Consider the following 16605-nt stretch of genomic DNA (forward strand, 5'->3'; position numbering starts at 1 on the left):
GTGCCAGGACACCCGTGCACAGGCACCGGCCGCACCCAATATGGCGGGGGGGGGGGGTCCCAACAAGATGGCAGCGGGGCCAAAAATGGGCGCGTGGCCAAGATCGGCGCAGGCCGGCGGGGCCCGGGGGGGTCCCGCCGCGCAGGCGGGCGCGAGGCCCAGGGCGGCGGGCAAGGAGCCGCCGCGGCCCCGTGCCCGGCACAGGGGCTGAGCACGGCCCCGCAAGGAGGCGGCGGGGGCTCCCTGGCCCCCAGTCACGGCGTGCGGGCCCGGCTGCGGCACCGCCGTGTGCCGGGGGCGCAGGGCCCGCTCGGGCATAGGGCCAGCAACGGGGGCCCCCCCGCGGCTGCGGCGGGAGGGGAGAGCTCGGTGCGCGGCTCCGCCGGGCCCGCCCCGCCGCTGATGTCAGCGCCGCCGCCGCAGTGACAGCGACGCCCGGGCCGCGCCTGCAGCCGGAGCGCGAGCGGGGGGGGCGCCATGGCCGACGACTTCGGCTTCTTCTCGTCGTCCGAGGGCGCCGCCGCCGAGGAGGACCCGGCCGCCGCCTTCCTGGCCCAGCAGGAGAGCGAGATCGCGGGCATCGAGAACGACGAGGGCTTCGGGCCCACCGAGGGCGAAGCGGCGCCCGCCGCGGCCACGGCGGATGCGGGTGAGCGGCGCGGCTGGGGCGTGGGGAAGGCTCCTGCTGCCCCCATTAGCCCTTTCCCCACCCCAGCTCCTTCCCCCGGGTCTGCGATCCCCGCGGGCTTGGAGGAGGCTCCGTCCCTGGGCAGCTGCCCCGAGGGCGCGGGGGGATCCCACGGGCTGCCCCGATGCATGGAGTGTGTGAGGGGGGCTCCGATCTGCACCCCGAGGGCATGGGGTGTGTGTGGGGGGCACCCCGGTGGTCACTGAATCGGGGCCCGCTGTGGGCTGCACGGTACCCTCGGTGGGTGATGGGGACCCCGTTGGTGTGGGGGGTCCCGAAGGGTGTCCCCTGTGGATCACATGCGCGTGGCAGCAGTGATTGTGCTGGGGCCTGGGCTTTCCGTCCCCTGGCACCTCAGCCTGGGGGGTGACCCCGAGCCTGGGCTTTCCTGCTGCGGGCGATTCCTCCTTTGTGTGCTCGGGCTCCGCTCCCCAGGCTGGACACCCTCCTTTCCCCCGTGTCACATTCCCCCTTCCTGGGACAAGGTTGGGGGCATCCAGGAGGGATTAGGGGACAGTGAGTCACCCACGGTAGCCCTTTCGCTGGCCCACACACCAGAGGGTGCTTCAGGCCGCAAAATGGAAGGTGTTTCCAGTAGGGACCTCTGTGTCAGCCCCTGGAGGCAGAAGACGCTATTTGTGGTCGGATGCCTCCATTTGGGCCTCGCTGCCACCACCGTCCCCTTGGCTCCTTCACGCGGGGCCCTCTCGTGCCGCTGCGGGTGGCAGCTCCCGGCTCCGGCAGCAGGGCCGCCCCACTCTGGGGCCCGGGAAGGTGCTGGCGGCCGGGGCAGCGGATGCAGCCGGACGGGCTGTGCTGGTTGTAGCCGAGGCCGCGGGCTCGCTGCCGCAGGGAGGCCCGGGCTGCTGCAGAAACGCGGGGTGCCCGCGTGCTGCCCATGCCCCGCGCTGGCCTGGCGTGTTGGCGTGCAGTTCTCGGTGTGTTCTGCGGTGCTGGGAGGATGTGCTGGAGTCGTGGGCATCAGCGGCGCTTCATTCCCAGCCCCAATCTGCAGCTAGTGCCGCACACAGCCCTCGGCTGGCTCCGGCGCCCGCGGTCTGCGCGGTGCCCTCCTCTCTGCTCGCCGAGCGTGCTGGAGCGAGCGGCTCCGTGGGCGCCGCTCCTGGCACGTTTGCCTCACAGCAGCCCTGCCGCTGCTGCTGAGGACTCAGCTGATGGCTGCAAGGCCACCAGGCTGTGCCACGGGCGACCTCTGCCTGGCCGTGTGCAGGTTGGGGTTTACTCAAATTGTGTCTCTACACTCAAAATCTCTGCCTGTGTCCAGCCCTGTGTCTTGAATAGTCACGCTAATCTCCAGATAAGATAAAACACCAGTGAAAATACCATAAAGACATAAATGCCCAGAGGGACTTGTATGTCAGGGGGAGAGGTGCAGGCTGAATCCCACCAGGGACAGGAGACCCCTGGACACAGGCCCTGAGCACCCTCAAGAGTGGACGAGACCCTAGGTACCAAATAGCAGCAGCTCAGGAAGGCTTTGCTGGGTTAGGACTCTGGACACCAGTGTAGACAACACACTTCAACACACTTGCTGCTGTCCTCAGGGACGAGGGTCCTGGGGTGGGCTGTGCTGTCATGCTCTGCTCTGTTTGGAAAGGGAAAGATTTGGGGTCCTCTTAGGAGTAGGTAGAGCCGTTTAGGCTGGAGATGTGTGTTCCTCTGGATGCAGAGACCTTGCTGGCCTCTGCCTGAGCTCTGGCATGTGGCTCAGCTGTTGTCCATGGCATTGGCAGCCTTGGGGCTTTGGTCTCGGGCTCTTGTGGATGGGCATGCCAAGTTGGAACGAGTTCATCCCTCAGGACTGGCCTTGCTGCTGGTTCGTGAGCAGCAGCCCTTGTAGGGTCGGCTGCAGCTGCCATAGCTGTTTTTTTCTCTTTCTTCCTCTGTAGCTGCTTTCCAGAACGGAGGAGCCACTGTCAATGGAGATGTCTTTCAGGTAAGAGCTCAGCCCCGTGCCCTGGCCGGTGGTGCCCAGGGCAACGCGGTGGGTATGGGGCCAGCACTCAGTGCCCATCGCGGGCCTGGTTGGACTTAGCTCTCCAGCCATTGTCAGCTTTGCTGCTCCTGGGACTCTGGGTCTCATGCGAGCGAGTCCTGGCTGCTCTGTGCTCACCTCTGTGAGAGAGTCCCGTGCCCCTGCCATGGCCAAGGATTGGGAATTAGAGGCTTTGGGACCGGCAGGGCCAGCCTGAGCCTCTTCTGACTGTGCCCCGAGTGTATTCACAGCAGAGCTGTGCCCTAAGAGTGTTCACAGGGGGCCTGTGTCCTAAGAGCAGACGACAAACCCCTAGAAATCCTCTGTCCCCTACAAAGACCCTCTATCCTGCCCGGGGAGCTCCTGGAGGCCTCTGGGGTTGTTGGGAGCATCTCTTAGCAGAGTCCAGGGCCAGGACAGGGTTGCTGGGGGAAGCCCCTTTGCTGGCACACAGGGGTGGCCTTGCTGCAGAGCCTGAGCAGCGCCTCATTAAACCCACTTGCCCCATGTCTAAGGGGGCTTTGGGGGGCTCCTTATGGAGCCCTTAGCCCAGCTGTGGTGGCTATGGGGGGAAAGTGGTGCCACAAGCTGACAAGCTTTTCACCCCGCTCAGTGCCAAGCACTGTGGCATGTGCATTGCCCGTGCTTAGTTTGCAGGAAGATAATCGCATCAGAAACGGGACAGACTTAATTAGATTTGGGGATCTTGGAGGCGAGCTGTAATCCCATCAGCGAGCTTAGCGTGGGGCTGGGCATCTGGAGCATGGCGGGCGCTCGGAGAGGGGCACGGGCAGAGCAGGGTGCCGGGTTGGGGGCGGTTGTGGAGGGCAGCTCGCATGGAGGCGCAAGGGAGGCCTTGGCTGCAGGCGGCTCTGCGGGCAGAGCGCTGCCTTCCTCGGGTCCCCGCGGCTGTTTCGGTGGCCAGGCCTGTCAGGATGCTAATTCCTGGGTTTGCTCCCACCTCCGCCCCGAGCCAGGGCCGCGGAAGCCGGCGCTGTGACCTCACAGTGAGCGCGCGGTTGCGGCGCCCGGTCGCCGCGTGCCTGGTCATTCCGAGCCGCGGGGCGCGCGGGGAGCTGGCGTGTCATGTTGGCAGCGAGCGGGCAGCCCAGGAGCAGGGTGCTGGTGAGTCCTGCGCCCCGGCAGCCGGGGTGGCAGCTTGAGCAGCGCTGTGGGGAGGCTGCTGGAGGGCTGTCAGCGTCCCCACCGCCTGCCCCAGCCTGCTGCAGTGCTGGGAGTGCAGAGCCCTGTCCTGCCGTGTCAGCCCTTCGAGGTGGCCGAGGGGGTGCGGGAGAAGCTGACGCGGGCAGTAAAACCGCTGTGTCCTGCAGGAGTCCAACGGTCCCACGGATGCTTACGCAGCCATAGCCAAGGCTGACCGGCTGACCCAGGAGCCGGAGAGCATCCGCAAGTGGAGGGAGGAACAGAAGAAGCGGCTGGAGGAGCTGGGTGAGTTGCAAAGCTAGATGTGGTCACCCTCATGGCACCTCGTGAGGTAGCAGTTGGGGCCCTTGGAGACCCTCACCTTGGAGCCACCTTGCTGCACCTCAGAGAGGTGTTTGATGGCCCGCACCGTATGGATGCCTATTCCAATACTCCGTGTCCTCGGAGGCAGTGATGCCTTTTGGACAGTGCTTTAGTGGGGACTTTAGTGGGCTGTGGATCTGCAACCATCCCTTGCTGCTGGGAAGAGGTGCCCGTCTGTCTGATGGGGTCTGTTTGTCTGGCCCTGATGTTAGATGCGGCATCGAAGGTGACTGAGCAGGAATGGCGCGAGAAGGCCAAGAAGGACCTGGAGGAGTGGAACCTGCGTCAGAACGAGCAGATGGAGAAGAACCGTGCGAACAACAGGTATGTGGGGGTCGGCGCGGCCGCCGTGGGGCTTGGAGGGAGCTGCTCTAGACTCATATTTGTCTCCCTGGGGGATCCCTGTCCCCACCATGGAGCCTGGCCCTGCAGAGAGGTCACTCTGCCAGACATGGGGAGAGGCGCCCGCGCCGCGAGCAGCTCCGGTAGCTGCGCCGAGGAGGCCAGGGCAAGGTTGGGGCTCTGTTTCTGTGCAGTCGTATCTCCGGTGGCAGGTTTTCCCGGGGCTCCGTGTGCCGTGGCGGGCTGGTCGCGCTGCGGAGGACGCTAACCCCTCTCTGTTTCTCTCTCTCTAACCCTCTGCCTGCCTGTCTGCTCCGCGCTCTCTCTCTATCTGCGCCTCGGGGCTAGGATCGCTGACAAAGCCTTTTACCAGCAGCCGGACGCCGATGTGATTGGTTATGTGTATGTGCTCCCGCCGACCGCGCGCTGCCCGGGCTCCAAGCCTCCTGGCACTCTGGCTGTTCAGCCAAGGGAAAGGGGTGCAGGGGGGTACGGGGCTCCCATGGGGGCCCTGCTGGGAGGCCAGTCCAGCTGAGCAGCATCTCCAAGTGCTGCTGTCTTAGGAGGTGAGTGGAGCGCTTGAAAATGCCCCCACAGGGGCTGGCCAAAGAGGCAAAGCCGTGGGGGTTTGTGCCTCCAGGGGGACAGCCCCAGTGTCCTGGGAGCAGGCAGGGACTCCTGTGCCCCTGGATGAATGGTGTCTTGGGTGAGTGCAGCCTGCAGCAGCTTTGAGCGGCTTGGGGCCTCCAAATCCTGGAGGAAGCTGAAGTGGCCTGGAGTGATGGGACTGGGAATGGGGACATAGGGATTCCCAGGCAGAGGGCAGGGTCCCTTTGGAAGGGCCAGTGACAATCCTCAACATCTCTGCAGGGCCTCGGAGGAAGCATTCCTGAAGGAGTCCAAGGAGGAAGCCCCGGGCTCTGAGTGGGAGAAAGTGGCCCAGCTCTGTGATTTCAACCCCAAGAGCAGCAAGCAAAGCAAGGATGTCTCGCGGATGCGCTCAGTGCTCATCTCCCTCAAACAGACGCCCCTGTCCCGCTAGCGGCCGCCTGGCACAGCCAAGAGCATGGCCAGGCTTGCCGGGACCGGTGGCTTCACGGGGCCAGCCCGTGAAGGGGTCCTTGCCCTGCCCGCCCCTCTGGTGTGCACCTCGGCTGTGCTCGAGGCTCTGGTTGTAACTCTCCCCATGGTTTTCCTTTGCTTAAAAGGTGCATTGGTCTCTTTTTACACTTATTTATTACTGTGGCATTTCCCTGGGTAGCAACACTAAATGGCAGAGCTTAGTGAGGGGCCCCCAGCCTGCACTGTGGGGATATCGTGCCCAAGGCTGGGCTCACAGAAAGGGGGAGCTGCTGGGGTTCCCCATATCCCCTGGTGCCCAGAGACTGGGATTGAACCTGCCTGCTCCTTGCCCTGGTGCTGGGCCGCCCCAGGCGTGACAGTCCTGGGTCCTTGTCCTTGAGCGGAGCTGGCCGCGGGGCTGGGAGGGAGGAACAGCGCTGGCTCTCAGCTCCGCAGGTCCCACTGGGAGCATGACAGCAGCGGGGCACCGAGGAAGGTAAATGTGGGCAGCCAGGCTGGGCCGAGCCTGCCCGCGCTCGGCATCCAGCCCAGCAGGCTCTGCCCGGCCTGGCTGTCCAGCCGGGGCTCGCCGCAGGTTCCAGCAGCAGCTGCAGTCCCTGTGTGTGCTGCGGGGCTGCTGCTGGCAGCCACCCCCGGCCTGCAGACCACGGGGAAGGAGCGGATGGGTGAGTGTTGAGGGCATTTTCTGTCCTTTCCCGAGGCTGCTGCTATTGGAAAGATGCTTTGGGGGCTTTTGGGGGCTTTTTTTTTTTTTTTGCTCTGCTCCTTCCTCTGCTGGGGAGGAGGGGAGCTAGAGGCTGTGCAGCTGCAGGGGGCAGGTAGGAAGGTCCGGTGACTGTGGGAAAGGTCAGGCTGCCAACCCAGGGAGGGAAGAGCAAGACTGGGCAGCTCAGACACCGGGGGTGGTTTTACCTGCTGGGAACAACCCACACACGTGTCTGCAGCTGGACAGCGGCTCTGCAGCTCCTACCTGGCTCAGCACCCCTGGATTTACCCACCTTGGGCAGCAAGGAGAGATGCTGCAGCCCTGCAGGCAGAGCCCGCAGCCCAGGCTCGCTCCCCTGCCGTGCCTGCTGCGGTCCCTCCTGCTGTGAGGCCCAGCCTCCGGGATCCGCAGCGTTTGTGCACAGGAGGGCTGGCCAGACGAGCTGGTGCCCTCGGGCCTGTGCTCCCTGCCCGCCTCGCGGGGCGCTTGGGAAGGGCTCACACAGCGGGGAGGAAGCTGTGACCCAGAGCAAACTCCATAAGGATTGCAGAGCCTTGCTGCAGAGCTGCAAAGCAAGTACGTGCTGCTGCTGCAGCTGCCCCTGAGCTGCCGGTGCAGCCCGCGTGGCTCCGAGCTGCCGCTGGAGCTGCCTGGCAGCTCTGGAGGATGCCACAGCGGGCTGGGAAGGGAAAGGGGCTGTGCAGGAAGCAACTTGATGTTCTGTGCTGGAATTGTGCCCCGTTGTCCTTCAGGCTGATCCCTCATATGCCACCCTCTTTGCTCTGGCATGTCTAGACAGCTCTGCTGTGGCCTGGGATGGACACAGATGGCAGGATGATGGGAGGATTTAGCCGCCTGCCTCTGCCTTTCACTCTAGAGCTGCTGGAAGCCCCTCTGGCTGCTTTCCAGGGGCAGGGAGCCTCCCTGCCTTCTGGGCTGGCAGGAGATCCCAGTGCAGCCGCAGGAACCAGCCTGGGCTTCCCGCAGGCTCAGACCCAGCAGGGGGACAGACCCCACGATTCCCCCGGCCGCACAGGGCCAGCCAGCTCTCAGGGAGCAGTGCCCACAGCTCCTCTACATCCCCCAGCTTTGGTATATGTGACTGTTCAAATCACCTATTACAATAAACCGACATCTCCAAACTGACACTACGGGGCACTGTTTTCTTTGTGCTTCAGCAACGCGGCCATGCGTGTTCAAGAGAACCTGCATCTACAAAGCCTTCTGCAGGAAGGACAGAGCTGCAGGACAACCACATCCTACAGGGGGACAAATGGGAGCAAGGCGGGGAGGGGGCTTGGAATTTGCTCTCAGCTCCCCTCCAAGTGGCAGCAGGACTGGAGGGCAGGAGCTCTCCTCTGCCTACAGAGCTGGCAAGTTGATGCCCGTCAGGACACATCAAGTGGAGTTGGGCAAGCTGCTCCGGAGCCTCCTGCACCATCTTCCAAGCAGCTGCTCTTGCACAGCCCCCTCCTGCAAGGGAATATTCAGGCTCTGAGAGCCCTTGAGGGATGAAGCTTCCCAAGAGCTGCCTATCAGCAGCTTCACTCACATCCTCTCCATAGCAGCCACAGCTGGAAGTGCCAGTGAGGTAGCCAAAAAACAGAATTTATTCTGGGAAAGTTGTAGTTAATGAAGGAAGAGCAGCAGCTCCCAAGAGCAGCTTGGACCTGTTCCCCAGAGCAGGCTGAGCCCCAGGCTCCTCCAGTGCTCACCCAGCTCACCTCTCATGAGGAATCCGCCTGTGTGTGAGAAGAGCTCGTGTCCATTCGAGTCTCCCCCAAGTTTTGCCCCCCTGTCCCACCACAGCGCCCAGATGAGATGAGCCAGTGGTTGTCTGCAGCCAGAGGCAGTTTCCTTTGCACTCTGACTTCCAAAGCAGCTCACAAGGACGGAACAGGATCAGCAAATAGCCGGGCAGCCGGCTGTAAAGTTACCAAAGGCCCGAGTGTGGGCACTGACAGGCAGCCACCCAGAGAGCAGAGCCTTCTGCACGTGTCAAGGAAATCCCTGGAGTACGGGGGTGGTTGGAGGCTTCACTTCACACACAGGAGCACTCTCTGCCTTTCCTTTGCAGATGTGGGCTCTGTCTAGCGGCTGGTTGCAGAACCTAAACACAGCAGCCCTGCAACTAAACTGAAGGAGATGGGGCCATCCTGATGTGCCACTCGGACACAAGAGTAAAGTCTCACGGCTCTCGTCACCCACAAAAGATCCTTGCCATGATCTGAATGATTTGGATGATGGATCTGGGGTTTGAGCCACTTGCGAAGATGTTCGTTATGATACGTGAGTCCCTATGGGAATAGGATACTTGTAAAGCACTTACTTCAGGTTCCTGAGAAGCAGCAAGTTCTGCAGGAACTTGCTTCCTACTAAACGCAGTGGGAATAGTAGTGTGTTTGAGAGAGCAGAGCCCACCCTGGGGACTGGAGCTCCCAAGCTGTTTTCACAGGGAGTTAGTTACGTGTCCTGTGCCCAGCCTGCATCACCGGAGCTGCAAGGCAGCAGTGCCTTCTGTTCCTTCCTACACTGTTCATGCTCCTGCCTTCTCCCTGTCTGCAACTGCATGTTGGTCGGAATCTCGCTGCAATTCACTTTATTACTCATAATTTGCAACTGAAGGGATTACGTGGTCTCCAAACAGCTCATCAGCTGCGTACGAACTCTGTCCTGCAGGGACCGGCCCCGCACAGAGCTGTCCCTTCCTCCACACACGGTGCGTTTCTCCATCTCTTTCATCTCCCTGAACGCGGGTATCAGCGGAGACGAGCAACAAAGGAAACAATTTTACCGGGCAGCGGCGGCAGGAGGCCTCAGCGAGCCGCGGCCCCGCGGGCTCTCAAGGAAACGCCAGGCGCACGTTTCGGGTCAGCACAGCCGTGTATTGGCAGCGTTTGCAGCGCGGGCCGGTCCCGCGGCGCCCCGGGCCGGCGGCGCGGTCACTGGCGGGGCCTGGCGGCGGCGGCGGCCATGCCGCCCAGCAGCGCCACCACCGTGAAGCCCTGCGCCGCGACGCGCGCGCGCATCAGCAGCTGCGAGCGCCGCACGTTGCCCCTCTTGAAGCTCACGAGCCCCGCGGCGAGCACGGCGGCGGTGCAGAGGCAGCCTGCGCGGGGCACGGCGTGAGCGCGCTGCCGCGCCGCCCCGCCGCCCGCCCGCCGCCGCCGCCGCTCACCTAGGGGCACCAGGGGGTTCTCCCGGGTCTTGCGCACGAACTTGTCGCCGAAGCTCTCCTCGCGGAACACGGGCGCCAGCTCCGGCGGCAGAGGCGGCGGCCCCGTCTCCATGGCCGCGAAGGTGACACCGCGCGCCCCTCGCCGGCCGCCGTAGTCGAGCAGCGGCGCGCTCCTGCCGGCCGTCGCCGCGCAGCGCGCTCGCGCCCGGCAGGCCGCGGGGCACGCTGGGAGTTGTAGTCCCCGGCGCGTGGCTCCCCGCGGGCGGCGCGGCGCGCGCGGACTGCGCTTCCCGTGGTGCCCCGCGGCCGCGCGCGCACGTGGGGAGCAGCCATGCCGAAGGCCAAGGGCAAGAGCCGGCGGCAGAAGTTCTCCTACAACCTCAACCGCAAGCGGCTCTACCGCAGCGCGCGCCGCCGCGCCAGGCCCCGCATCGAGTGGTGAGCGGGGGCGGCCGCGCGTGTGCCCGCGGGGAAGGGGCCGGGGGCGGGGGCGCGTGGCCGGAGCCCACGCGGCAGCGGGGAGGCGGCGGGTTCTCCCCGCGCGCGGGGCGGCCGGGCCGCGCTGAGCGCTGTGTCCGCAGCGCGCACGTGCGCCATGCCTGGGACCCCGCCAAGTCCGTGGCGCAGAACCTGGCCGACATGGGCCTGGCCGAGGACCCCAACAAGGCCGTCCCCATCGCCAGGAAGGCGCTGCTGGTGAGTGGGGCCCCGGGAGCGGGAGGGGGGACCCCCTGTGGGGGCGGCGGCTCCGGGATCCCGAGGGGCTCCTCTGCCGAACTCTGGGTGCAGAGATGGACAAATACATTCCAGAAAAAGGATGGCTTTAAAATCAGATAAGCGCAGTCTCCTGGGGTCTGATGAGAGGGCTAGTGCTGGGAGCGCTGCAGCCCCCTCTCTTTAGCTAACAAGGTAAACGAGCCCGTGTAAAGCTGTGAGTGCGGCCTGCCCTGGTCTGTGGAGGAGGCTGCTGCCTAGAAGTGGCCTTGTGAAATGTGAGGAAGACCAGAAGGGACCTGTTTGCCATGGACATTTGTCCCTGTCCGCACACTCCGTTGCATGGCACAGAGAGGGGCTGCTCGTGGCGGGCAGTGCTCTCTTGTACCATGCAGCTTTCCCCGTAGACTAGTTAAATAAAGCAAAACAAATCTCTGTTCTGACTGCTCAGATTCCCAAGTTGCAGGGCCATTATGGAAGCAGTAGAGTTTCTGGAGGAGGGCACAGATGCCAGCCCTCCTCCATATGGACTTTCCTTGAATTGTCTTGTCTCTCATTCAATGCAGGCAGCAGAGGCGGATGTTGAAAGTGATGGACAAGAGAAAGGGAAGAAAACCGTGATAAAGCCCTACGTGTTGAATGGTTAGTGCTGCTTTTATCACCCTTCACATGCGCAGTCATGGCGGGTTTGCTGCTGCATCTCACTGTTGTCGTGGCACCTGGAACTCTGTTCCCAAGGCCCTGTAAGGTCATTTTGTTTCTCATTTTCGTGCTACAGGATGATCCTTAACTGTTCTGTGCAAGGAAGGCTGTTAATTCTTGCTTGCTCTCTCCTTACTTTAGACGTTTTAAGACTCGTGGGCTGGTGAAACAGTAGCCACCTGGCTTAGGGAGTTCCCAGCCAAGGCTGGAGCTGAGCCAGGAGCTGGCACAGTAGTTCTGTCTTTATACTCTGCCGTCTCGCTCACAATTCTCTCTGAGTCACTCTGAGACTTTCTTATCACTCATGCAACATGATGCTGTGTCTGTAGCACCTTGATTGTTTTAATGGTGACTGCATGGCTCGGAACAGTCACACGCAGAGCCATGAAAAGGCTTCTTCCTTTCTCAGAGTTTGAGCTGGGCAGGAGCAGCAGCACAGCCCTAGGCAGCTGCAACACCAGCAAGGGGCTGTTCTTCCATTCCTTCTCTTGTGCTGTCAGACTGTTGAACAGTCCGGTGTGTGCAGGCAGCAGAGCTGCACTGCATGAACCAGCTTCTCAAGTGCCATTAGGGTCAATCTTTGGAGGCAGCTGGCATCCTTTGAGGTGCTGCTGGGCCCCGTTCATGCCTGCCAGCCTCACGGTGTCTTTGTCTTCTGCTAGAGATGGAATATGAGGCCAGTCTCCCTGAGAAGAAGTCAAACACACTCTCACGAGACCTCATTGACTATGTGCGATACATGATACAGAATCATGGAGAGAACTACAAGGTAGGTGCTGGCTGCCCCAGAGTAAGGAGGACCTGGAGGTCCTCCCTTCTGGCTTGTGCAGAGAGGGAAACACTAAAGGGTCTTTGTCCTGGAACCGGTTTTCCAGCCTGGCTGATGTTAAGGGAAGGCAGCACTTTGAATCGTGGCCAGATCCTTGTCTGACTCAGGTGCCACATTGCAGCCAGCCTGAGTGGACCTGCCTGTTGAGAGTGGTTCTGGTGGCTGGGCTGGCTTGGGTGTTTGGTCATGTGGCCGCTCCTCTAAGTTATCCTCCTTTTCTCTGTCACAGGAAATGGCTCGAGATGAGAAGAACTACTACCAGGATACTCCCAAGCAGATCAAGAGGAAGATCAATGTGTACAAGAACTTTTATCCTGAGGAGTACAAAGCTTTTGTTGCATCACTCAAGCAGGAAAAGATGGATGTGCAGTGACCACAGAGTCCTTGTTCTCAGCTTTGCCTGCAATTGCAGGCTTGACGCTATCACTTTTGAAGGGTCCATGGTCGCTCACAGGCTGAGAGTCCTGGACCAGGACTCAGTGCCTGCAAGTTGTACAAAGCCTTTGGGGATGGGAGAAGGCTCTTCATGAGACAAGAGACCGTTATGGCCAGGCTTGAGTGACTCGTGGGTGAGGCTTTTGATCTTGACGCTGAGTGTGCTGTGCCCCTCCCCGCTTCTCTTATCTTGTTATAATAAATGGCTTTTTCAAACTGGTGTGAGTATGTCTGGCTTGAGTACATCCATTCCTGCTCTTGTTTGGAGCAGTCCCTGCTTCAGAGAGCTCTTGGTGCTGATCTGCAGGCTGTAGGCGCTGGGCCTGCTTGTCACTGAGGGCCCTGTGCAGCTGTGGGGTTGGGGTACCTGGGGGTGTGTGGGGCAACACCTCAGGCTTTCCCTGTGAGCAGCAGAGCTGAGGGAGCTGCTTTCCCCAGGAGCAACCTCTCTCCTCCAGCTCTAGGTGCCTGGGCTGGGTGTTGCCTTCCCTTCCAAGGAGATGGAAGACAGAACGGGGTGATTTATCTCTCTTTATTGAAAGAGTACAAAAGCTTCACAGACCAGCCAGCACATGCCCCTTCTCCCTGATGTGTTCTCCAGGTTCCCATCAGTTTTTCAGGACCCAGTGTACTGTGACCTAACCACCACCTTTCCCCAGGCTGTCAGAGCATGTTCAGTCCTGGGTCCTGCCTCCTTCTCCTTCCCTGGGGCAGCTGCAAGGGAAGGAGACAGGAGGGCAGGTGAATTCCTGCTCTGTGAGATTCCTCCCGAGCGCCACCTTGGCCCTGCTCAAGGTCAGGGGTATCACAGGGCTGCCCCATTCCTGCTTTTGCTTTTAAGTACAAAGTCTGGGGAGGTGCTGAGAGCAGGGCCTTGCGCCCCCGTGGAGGGGCAGCCTGAGCTGGTTATTCCTGCTGGTGCCTGGTGCCGGCCTGGGTCGGCCAGGTGCCAGGGCTGGGACACGTGGCTGCGTAAGCAGTTACTCAGCACGTTGCTCAGGAGGGAGAGTCCACGTAACCTTTATCAGGCCAGGAAAGCAGCCAGGAGAGTTGCTCTGTTGCATCTGCTGCTCTGAACAGCCGTGGGCCCTGGAGGGCAGCATCCTTCCCCGGAGCCACGACAAAACGGAGCAGCTGTCCCTGCTGCCCGCGCCACGTGCTGCAGGTCATCATCCCCTCCTGCTCCGCGCGCGGGGACGCGGCTGCACGGCGGCCCTGGGGACGCAGCTGGAGCAGGGGGACTGAGTCCCAGGGACATCACAAGCAGCCATCCAGGCACCTGGAGCTGTACGAACAGGGGAGGAACTGCTCCCCTCCACAAAAGCTTCCTCCCGATGCTGCTGCTCTGTTCCACGCCCTCTCCATCACCCTGCAGGAGCTGCTCTGTGCTGGCAGTTGTGGGGGCTGGTTCTGATGTTTAGCCCCACTCTTTTAAAATCTTGCTTGGCTGCTGTGAAGGCACGAGGCCCTGCCCGATGTGGAACCCTGCCTGCTAACCTAGAGGTAAAATCTGTGCTTGTGCCTCTGTCCCACGGAGACTTTGCTCTCAGCAGGGCGAGGTGGTTGCCCCTCTCCCCTTGGCAGAGACGAGAGCCTGCTGCTCTTGTTCCCTGAGGGCAACCAGCACCTCAGCTCTACCTCAAATCTCTCAGGGTGCAGCAAACATTACAGGGCCAGCAGGCTGCTTCCATCCCGCTGTCTCTGTCCTTGTGCCGTTGTCTTGGAAAGGGGAGCTCTTCTGGGGTCGGAGTCTGAGCGGGCACCCTGAGGACTCAGGGCTGGGAGAGCAGGGTGACCAGCAGGCTCTTGACGTGCAGGACGCTGGTGGCAGTGCTGAGGCTGGCCCAGGTCGCACTGGTGGGCAGGAGGAAGAAGTCCCGCTGGCCACTGAGTGTGTGCAGGGCCAGTTCGTCGTGCAGCTCCTCCGTGCTCAGGGCATCGCTCTTGTCCTGCAACAAGAGGGGGAGGACTCGGTTCAGGAGAGCCATGGATGTCCTGCTCACCCGTGGCCGTTCCTGCAGGCTGCCACCAGCATGGTGGCCAGGACCATCCTGGCTGACAGGATGCCCAGTCCTGACAGAGTCTGTGCGCAGACAGGGCCTCTTTCCTCTTTCATTTGAGTCACTTCAGTGCAGAATAATAGGAAGCAGCGGCAGGCACGCGCTTGGCCGCTTGCCCGGATAATGTATTTCCCCTGTGGGTCTTTGTGCACTGCTGTGTGCCCGGGTGCTTTCCCGAAACTCATTAGCTGACGCAAAAGGAGCGGCTCCCGCATTGGTAACGGCAGCCTCACCTTGGAATAAACGAGACAAGCCCCAAGAACATGGATTTTGCCAGAGATGACAGAGATCGGGTGTCAGGCTCTGCTCTCAGGACCCACAGAGAGACAGTTCCCCCGCAGTCAGCTCCGGTGGGAGCGAGGGGACAGCGCGGGGAGCGGACACCTACCTGCTTGTTGGCCAGCACAACCAGGGGCAGCCGCGGCTCCTCGGCCAGCAGCGCGTGCAGCTCCTCGCGTGCTGTAACCAGGCGCGACCTGTCCACTGAGTCCACCACAAACACCAGCACGTGGGCCTGGCTCAGGTAGTGTGGCCAGTAGGAGCGCAGGTTCTGGTTGCCACCCACTGTGGGGAGAGAGGCAGGCTCAAGTGCCCAGGGAAAACGGGGAGCCAGGGGCTCTCGCGGGGCTGGCGAGCAGCCCTGGCACAGCACCCCCAGCCTGCTGCGCTAGGCAGGCGGCTTCACGGGGCTTGCAGGGACAAGGTAAGCATTTGGGGGGGCAGAGGGAGGGCCAGGCCAGCCGTACCCTCCAGCAGCTCCACCTCCAGCCCCTCCATGCACAGCCGGGCAGATCTGAAGCCCTGCGTGGGCGCCATGGTGTCCTTCGCTGTCTTGCTGCAGATGTAGTGCAGGACGCTGCTCTTCCCTGCTCCGTCCAGCCCCAGCACCAGCACCTGCCTCCAGTCCAGCTGCAGCACAGGACAGTGTGGGGCTGGGCAGGGGGCAGCCCCGTATTCGGGAGCTCCCAGCCCCATGCTGGTGCAGCAGGAGGTTCAGAGCCCAGCCTGCAGCCAGGGGTTCTGCCAGCCCCCAGAAGTATCTGCACCCTGCACCCTCTTTTCCCATACTAATGGGATCCCAGGGCTTTCCAAACCCTGGGCTCTCTTCCTCCCCCGGACAGGCTTGGGGAGGATTGTGGTAGGATCCCAGGGATAGTGACACCCCGCACCCTTTTCTCCACCTCATGAGCTGCAGGGGCGATTCCCCCTTCCCCGACAGGACGGGCTACAAAAGGGCCCAGGGGAGGATCCGGCGGAAGGTCCCAGCAGGATTCAGACCCTAAGCCCCTTCCCCGGCCTGATGGGCTCTAGGGGGCACCCTGGCGATCCTGGCTCGGTACTTCCTTCCCCGGCGGATGGGCTCGGAAGGGGATCCGGGTGTTGATCCCAACCCTACCCTCTGCCCCGGCCGCCTGTGCTCTGAGAGCGATCCCGGTGCGGGGCAGGGATCCCGCGGGGGACCCAGGCCTTGCACCCCTGATGATCCCAGCGACGGGAGCCCCACTCCGCGCCCCTCCAGCTGCTCGGTGGCGTCGGGGAAAAGGGTCCCCGTGGGCCACCCCGACCCCTGTCCCTTCCCCTCCCCGCCGGGATCGGGAGGCTCCCGGCGCGGGCGGCTCGCGGGCTCCGCCGCTCTCACCGCGCCGTCGGGGGGCTCGCGGCTCTGCTGCTCGCGCAGCTCGCGCAGCTCCCGCTCCCACCAGCCGTCCCAGCCGGCGCAGGTGCCGCGGCGGAAATAGACCTTCCAGGCGATGAAGAGCAGCGAGCCCAGCACGGCCACGGCGGCGCCCAGGGCCAGCGCCAGGTGCCGGAGGGCACCGGTTGGCGCCATGTGCTCCCGGCGCCCGCGCTCCGCTCCGCTCCCTCCGCCGCCGCCGGGGCCGCCCGCGCCGGGAGGGGCCGCGCCGCGTGGGCGGGCGGGAGGCGGCGCGGGGCGCGCGGCGGGAGGACGGAGCCCCCGGGATGCGCCGGGACCCCCGCAGCGGGCAGGGGAGGGCGCGGGGGCAAAGCCCGGACCTGCCCGGTGCCCCCGGCGTCCCCTTCCCCTCAGACCTGCTCTTCCTCCCCGCCTGCCCCATCCCTCAACCTGCCCCGTTCCCCCAAAGTTCCTCTGTGCCCCCAAACCTCCCCCATGCCCAGCCTGCCCTGTACCCCCCTGTCCAGCCGGCCCGTACCCCGCGAAACACCCATCTCCCCCAAACTGCCCCGAATCCCCCCAGTGCCCCCGTCCGCCCCAAACCCGGCCCCGGGACTACAGCCCCCAGCGTGCCCCGCGCGCCAAGTCTCGCGGGATCTCGGCCGGCCTCCGCGCCCCCCCGCCCCCGGCGCTCCGCGGCCTTCGCCTC

At 63.1% G+C, this 16605-nt stretch overlaps 4 protein-coding genes across 5 annotated transcripts; 2 read left to right on the forward strand and 2 right to left on the reverse strand.

Annotated features, from left to right (window-relative positions):
* Positions 1-403: 403 nt before the first annotated feature.
* Positions 404-5810, forward strand: CLTB (clathrin light chain B). Of its 2 annotated transcripts, XM_088522575.1 has the most exons (6): positions 404-649; positions 2599-2645; positions 4016-4133; positions 4424-4535; positions 4902-4955; positions 5424-5810. In XM_088522575.1, exons 1-6 carry the CDS (start codon positions 478-480, stop codon positions 5593-5595), a joined length of 675 nt encoding a protein of 224 aa, XP_088378701.1. In that variant the 5' UTR covers positions 404-477; the 3' UTR covers positions 5596-5810. The 2 variants fall into 2 exon arrangements, with proteins under 2 accessions (XP_088378701.1, XP_088378702.1); XM_088522576.1 differs by lacking the exon at positions 4902-4955.
* Positions 5811-9278: 3468 nt separating this feature from the next.
* HIGD2A (HIG1 hypoxia inducible domain family member 2A) lies at positions 9279-9657 on the reverse strand. Its single transcript, XM_088522503.1, has 2 exons — positions 9521-9657; positions 9279-9451 (listed from the first exon to the last, which is right to left on the reverse strand). Exons 1-2 carry the CDS (start codon positions 9630-9632, stop codon positions 9285-9287), a joined length of 279 nt encoding a protein of 92 aa, XP_088378629.1. The 5' UTR covers positions 9633-9657; the 3' UTR covers positions 9279-9284.
* Positions 9658-9810: 153 nt separating this feature from the next.
* Positions 9811-12416, forward strand: NOP16 (NOP16 nucleolar protein). The gene is made up of 5 exons (XM_088522569.1): positions 9811-9958; positions 10102-10216; positions 10801-10876; positions 11599-11705; positions 11995-12416. The coding sequence occupies exons 1-5, from the start codon at positions 9852-9854 to the stop codon at positions 12136-12138; spliced, it is 549 nt and encodes a 182-aa protein (XP_088378695.1). The 5' UTR covers positions 9811-9851; the 3' UTR covers positions 12139-12416.
* Positions 12417-13798: 1382 nt separating this feature from the next.
* ARL10 (ARF like GTPase 10) lies at positions 13799-16119 on the reverse strand. Its single transcript, XM_088522504.1, has 4 exons — positions 15900-16119; positions 15007-15169; positions 14649-14824; positions 13799-14149 (listed from the first exon to the last, which is right to left on the reverse strand). The coding sequence occupies exons 1-4, from the start codon at positions 16089-16091 to the stop codon at positions 13973-13975; spliced, it is 708 nt and encodes a 235-aa protein (XP_088378630.1). The 5' UTR covers positions 16092-16119; the 3' UTR covers positions 13799-13972.
* Between the last annotated feature and the right edge of the window lie 486 nt (positions 16120-16605).

This window comes from Tinamus guttatus, unplaced genomic scaffold, assembly GCF_059628265.1.
Source record: "Tinamus guttatus ecotype Peru unplaced genomic scaffold, ASM5962826v1 Tinamus_guttatus_pri_ptg000155l, whole genome shotgun sequence".
Lineage (NCBI taxonomy): Eukaryota > Metazoa > Chordata > Aves > Tinamiformes > Tinamidae > Tinamus > Tinamus guttatus.

Bases quoted from the DNA above. Each gene is read 5' to 3' on its own strand.
- HIGD2A (XM_088522503.1), bottom strand. From the start codon at position 9,632: ATGGAGACGGGGCCGCCGCCTCTGCCGCCGGAGCTGGCGCCCGTGTTC. The intron at 9,452-9,520 runs GTGAGCGGCGGC...TGCCCCGCGCAG, and splicing joins GAACCCCCTGGTGCCCCTAG to GCTGCCTCTGCACCGCCGCC.
- CLTB (XM_088522575.1), top strand. From the start codon at position 478: ATGGCCGACGACTTCGGCTTCTTCTCGTCGTCCGAGGGCGCCGCCGCC. The intron at 4,134-4,423 runs GTGAGTTGCAAA...CCCTGATGTTAG, and splicing joins GAAGCGGCTGGAGGAGCTGG to ATGCGGCATCGAAGGTGACT. The intron at 4,536-4,901 runs GTATGTGGGGGT...CCTCGGGGCTAG, and splicing joins AAGAACCGTGCGAACAACAG to GATCGCTGACAAAGCCTTTT.
- NOP16 (XM_088522569.1), top strand. From the start codon at position 9,852: ATGCCGAAGGCCAAGGGCAAGAGCCGGCGGCAGAAGTTCTCCTACAAC. The intron at 10,877-11,598 runs GTTAGTGCTGCT...GTCTTCTGCTAG, and splicing joins AAAGCCCTACGTGTTGAATG to AGATGGAATATGAGGCCAGT. The intron at 11,706-11,994 runs GTAGGTGCTGGC...TCTCTGTCACAG, and splicing joins ATCATGGAGAGAACTACAAG to GAAATGGCTCGAGATGAGAA.
- ARL10 (XM_088522504.1), bottom strand. From the start codon at position 16,091: ATGGCGCCAACCGGTGCCCTCCGGCACCTGGCGCTGGCCCTGGGCGCC. The intron at 15,170-15,899 runs GTGAGAGCGGCG...CCTGTGCTGCAG, and splicing joins GCGAGCCCCCCGACGGCGCG to CTGGACTGGAGGCAGGTGCT. The intron at 14,150-14,648 runs GTAGGTGTCCGC...CTCTTGTTGCAG, and splicing joins TTGTGCTGGCCAACAAGCAG to GACAAGAGCGATGCCCTGAG.